The sequence below is a fragment of the Vigna unguiculata genome, chromosome 3 (assembly GCF_004118075.2).
Source record: "Vigna unguiculata cultivar IT97K-499-35 chromosome 3, ASM411807v1, whole genome shotgun sequence".
Classification (NCBI taxonomy): domain Eukaryota; kingdom Viridiplantae; phylum Streptophyta; class Magnoliopsida; order Fabales; family Fabaceae; genus Vigna; species Vigna unguiculata.
The window spans coordinates 27,240,546-27,244,381 of NC_040281.1; the positions used below are offsets into that span (position 1 = coordinate 27,240,546).

The 3,836-nt window shown below is 39.0% G+C and overlaps 1 protein-coding gene and 1 non-coding gene across 2 annotated transcripts; one reads left to right on the top strand and one right to left on the bottom strand.

Moving 5' to 3' along the window:
* The first annotated feature begins 1,648 nt into the window (after positions 1–1,648).
* On the top strand, positions 1,649–3,349 carry LOC114175241 (mediator of RNA polymerase II transcription subunit 25-like). Its single transcript, XM_028060011.1, has 2 exons — positions 1,649–2,002; positions 2,099–3,349. The coding sequence occupies exons 1-2, from the start codon at positions 1,649–1,651 to the stop codon at positions 3,347–3,349; spliced, it is 1,605 nt and encodes a 534-aa protein (XP_027915812.1).
* LOC114180035 lies at positions 2,036–2,142 on the bottom strand. The gene has a single exon (XR_003603611.1). It is a non-coding gene; the product is annotated as a small nucleolar RNA R71 (small nucleolar RNA).
* Positions 3,350–3,836: the final 487 nt, after the last annotated feature.

Consider the following 3,836-nt stretch of genomic DNA (forward strand, 5'->3'; position numbering starts at 1 on the left):
TATAATCAGTGTTATGTAATCAGAACTTAATCAACCCCTCTTCGCAATTCTTTCCCTGCAAAATCTCTACGCTCACAGAACTGAGGAATTCAAGAGTAATCCTCTCATAAGCAAGGTTTTTCAAACTGGTAAAAGTGGTCCAACCAATATGTCTCAGCATAGCAGTCATTTCTTCTAACATTCCCAATGTATTCAAAGAATTTTCATCAAGATACCGTGTAGGGAGAATCACTCGCTTGTTTAGAGAAGCATACCTCTGTTTTTGTTCTTCATTTTGGAAAATAATTCCATGGCCATTGTCTGCAGATGAAGAAGCATGCCTACGTTTTCTTGTGTCGGCCGACCGTCCCACTGTTTGAGAATACGCTGATGGCGCACAAGGTGGTGCAAGAGAAGGTCTAGGTACGAGAGAGGTTCGAGATGCGGAAGATACTCGAAGTTCTGATGGAGCAGGAGCGTTTGGAGAGGCTCGAGATTCTTCTTCTTGAGTGGGTTGAGGTTTCTGTGGAATGGGTTGCGATGACGAAGAAGGAGACGAACTCACAGTGACTGGCACAGAGACTTTAACTGGGTGGGGAAGTTTCTTGATCGAAAGGAGGCGGCTAGAACGGCAGCGCATTGTTGGAGAGGGAAACGGTGGCCGGTGGATGGTGGATGGTAGAGACGTGACGGAGGAGGGTTAAAAGTGGGCTCTGACGTGAATGGAAGCTTTAGGGTTTTGGAGGGTGAAAAGAAATTACCCCTCTCGCACCCGTAATCTTCTTCTGTTCACCCTTTTTTTTTTCTTTTCTCGTTTTTTTTTCATTTTTTTTCGTTTTTTTTAGCAATTTCACAATTGGGAAATTGGGGATTGCTTGCGATTATAAACAAGACAGGCTAGATAATGTCACAATTGGGAAATTGGGCATATCTAATTAGTTTGCAATAGAGATTATTATTGATGTTTTATGATTTTATTGAATTTTTGTAAACTGACCTAAGGAATTAGGGGTTCGAATTCAATAAATAGATTTTACCTACTAAGGGATTAGGGGTAAAACAACTCTCAGTAAACTCAAGTGGATGATTACATTACTTGCATCAATGGAAAAGGAGTAAAATTTTATAGGAAAAAGTACGAAATCAATCCTCTAACGATTCTTCTCTTGATTAAAGTTTTTGTTATAACTTTTATGCTTGCAAGTACATTGATTCACATTTGCTCAAAATTACGTAAATTAGGAATCTAGTATTCAACAAGTCAATCCTAGAGGACGATATTTTATTACTACGTTAACGATTGGTTCACTTGCCAAACGTTCATCAAGTTTTTGGCGCCGTTGCCGGGGATTGATTTTTCTGTTGATATTAGTGATCTAATTTGCTTGAGATTTGAGTTTTAATTTTTAGTTATTCAAAATTGTTTGTGTTTTCAGTTTGTTGTTTTTTCTGTTTTAATTATCTTGTTTGTTGTTAATTGTTTTCACGTGATTTTGTTGTTAGAATCTTGTGTCTTTAAGTGTTTGTGCGAGGTACAGTTGCAGAAAAAATCTTGCTTTTTGACCCAGAAATTGAACGTACTGCTAGACATAATAGGAGTATCGTAAGAAAGAAGAAGCAAGAAAGGAAAGCAGGGCCATCAATTGATAAGAAGGAGCACATATCAACAATGGCTGAGGAACAACCTACGAGGAGGACTTTGCTTGACTACTCGATGCCAAATACAAATAATTACCAAGGGAGCATCGTGAGACCTCCTATTCAAGCCAACAATTTTGAAATCAAGCCGACACTATTACAAGTCATCCAGCAGAATCAATTCGGAGGTGCAGGTTCAGAGGATCCTAATTCTCATTTGGAGAATTTTCTGGCCATTTGTGACACTTTGAAGATTAATGGAGTTTCAGATGATGCAATCCGCTTGAGGCCTTTTCCTTTCTCGTTAAGGGATAAAGCTAAAAGCTGGCTTCATACACAACCTCAAGGTAGTATTTGTACAAGGGAAGATATGGCTACAAAATTTGTAACCAAATAATTTCCTCCATCCAAGTCAGCAAGAATGAGGAATGAAATTACTACTTTGGTGCAACAAGAAACTGAATCGTTGTACGAGGCTTAGGAAAGGTACAAGGAGCTATTGAGGAAATGTCCACATCACGCTTTACCAGATTGGTTGCAAGTCCAAATATTCTATAATGGTCTTGTACCATCTTTTAAAGCAATTCTGGATGCAGCAAGTGGAGGATCGTTCAATTTGAAAACACCTGAGGAAGCTTTGGAGACTTTGGAGTTAATGGTAAGTAATGCAATGAATATGCAGTTTGACCGGCAAAATAGAAAAGCTGGAGTGTTGGAGGTTAATACTTTGGATGCTATCCTTGCCCAAAACAAGTTGTTAACACAACAAATTACCGAGTTGACGCAGAAGTTGGGGAATATGCAAGCAAAAGCAGTTAATACAACGTCTCTACCATGTGATTTTTGTGGAGGAATGCATCAAAATGGTGAGTGCCAAGTAACTCAACAAGAGGCGCAGGTGAATGCAATGGGACAACAACAAAATCAGTTTTCTACTAATTTTTCAAATTGGAGGAGCCCACTAAATAAACCTTGGAGTGGTTCAAATCAACCCAATCAACCAAGGCCTCCTTATCAATATCAAGCACAATCTAGTAACCAAGGAAACAAGATGTCTACGTTGGAGAGTGCTGTGGAGAAATTAACTGTGCAAACCTCAACATTTGTGGAGCAAACTTCTAATTTTATGAATGAGACAAGGACTAATTTCAAGAATCAGGAAGCTTCAATCCGGAAGTTGGAGAATCAAATTGGTCAACTTTCACGACAAATTTCGGAGAGGCCTCCTGGAACATTCCCCAGTGACACCGTTCCAAACCCAAAGGAGCAATGTAAGGCAATTCAATTGAGGAGTGGGAGGTTGGTTGAAAATGAGAAAAAGAGTGAGGTGAGTAGCGAGAAAAATGCACAAGGAGATGACATTGTAAAAGAGAGTGAAAAAAATGAGTGGAAAAATTGTGAGGAGAAGTGTGAGGAGGAGAGTGAGAGAGAAAAAAATGAAGAGAGTGAAAAAGGTAAAATGAGAGAATATGTTCCTACAATCCCATTTCCTCAAAGGTTGAAGAAGAAAGATCAAGAGAAACAATTTGCAAGATTTCTTGATGTCTTTAAGAAGCTCCATATAAATATCCCATTTGCAGAGGCATTGGAACAAATGCCAAGCTATGCGAAATTTACGAAGGATTTGTTGTCTAGGAAGAGGAAGCTGCAAGAAGATGAAACCATAATGCTTACAGAGGAGTGCAGTGCAATAATTCAACAAAAATTACCTCCCAAGTTGAAGGATCCATGAAGCTTTGTGATTCCATGTGAGATTGGAAATATAATGGTGAGTAAGGCATTGTGTGATCTTGGAGCAAGCATTAATATGATGCCTTTATCCATTTTTAAAAGGTTGGGTATTGGAGAAGTGAAGCCTACTATGATAACTCTCCAATTGGCGGATCGTTCAGTGACATCCATATGGAGTAGTGGAGGACGTCTTAGTAAAGGTGGATAAATTTATCTTTCCAGCTGATTTTGTGGTCCTTGACATGGAAGAAGATACTAAAGTTCCAATTATATTGGGAAGACCATTCTTAGCCATGGGAAGAGCATTGATAGATGTACAACAAGGCAAGTTGATGTTAAGAGTGGCCGATGATAAAGTCACATTTTCCATAAGTGAAGCAATGAAACACAAGGTGGAAAAGGAGGATTGTTTTCGAGCTGAAATTATTGAGTCTTTGGTGTATAAAGAAATGGATAATCATGGGAGGAAGAGTCCATTAGAGCTCACT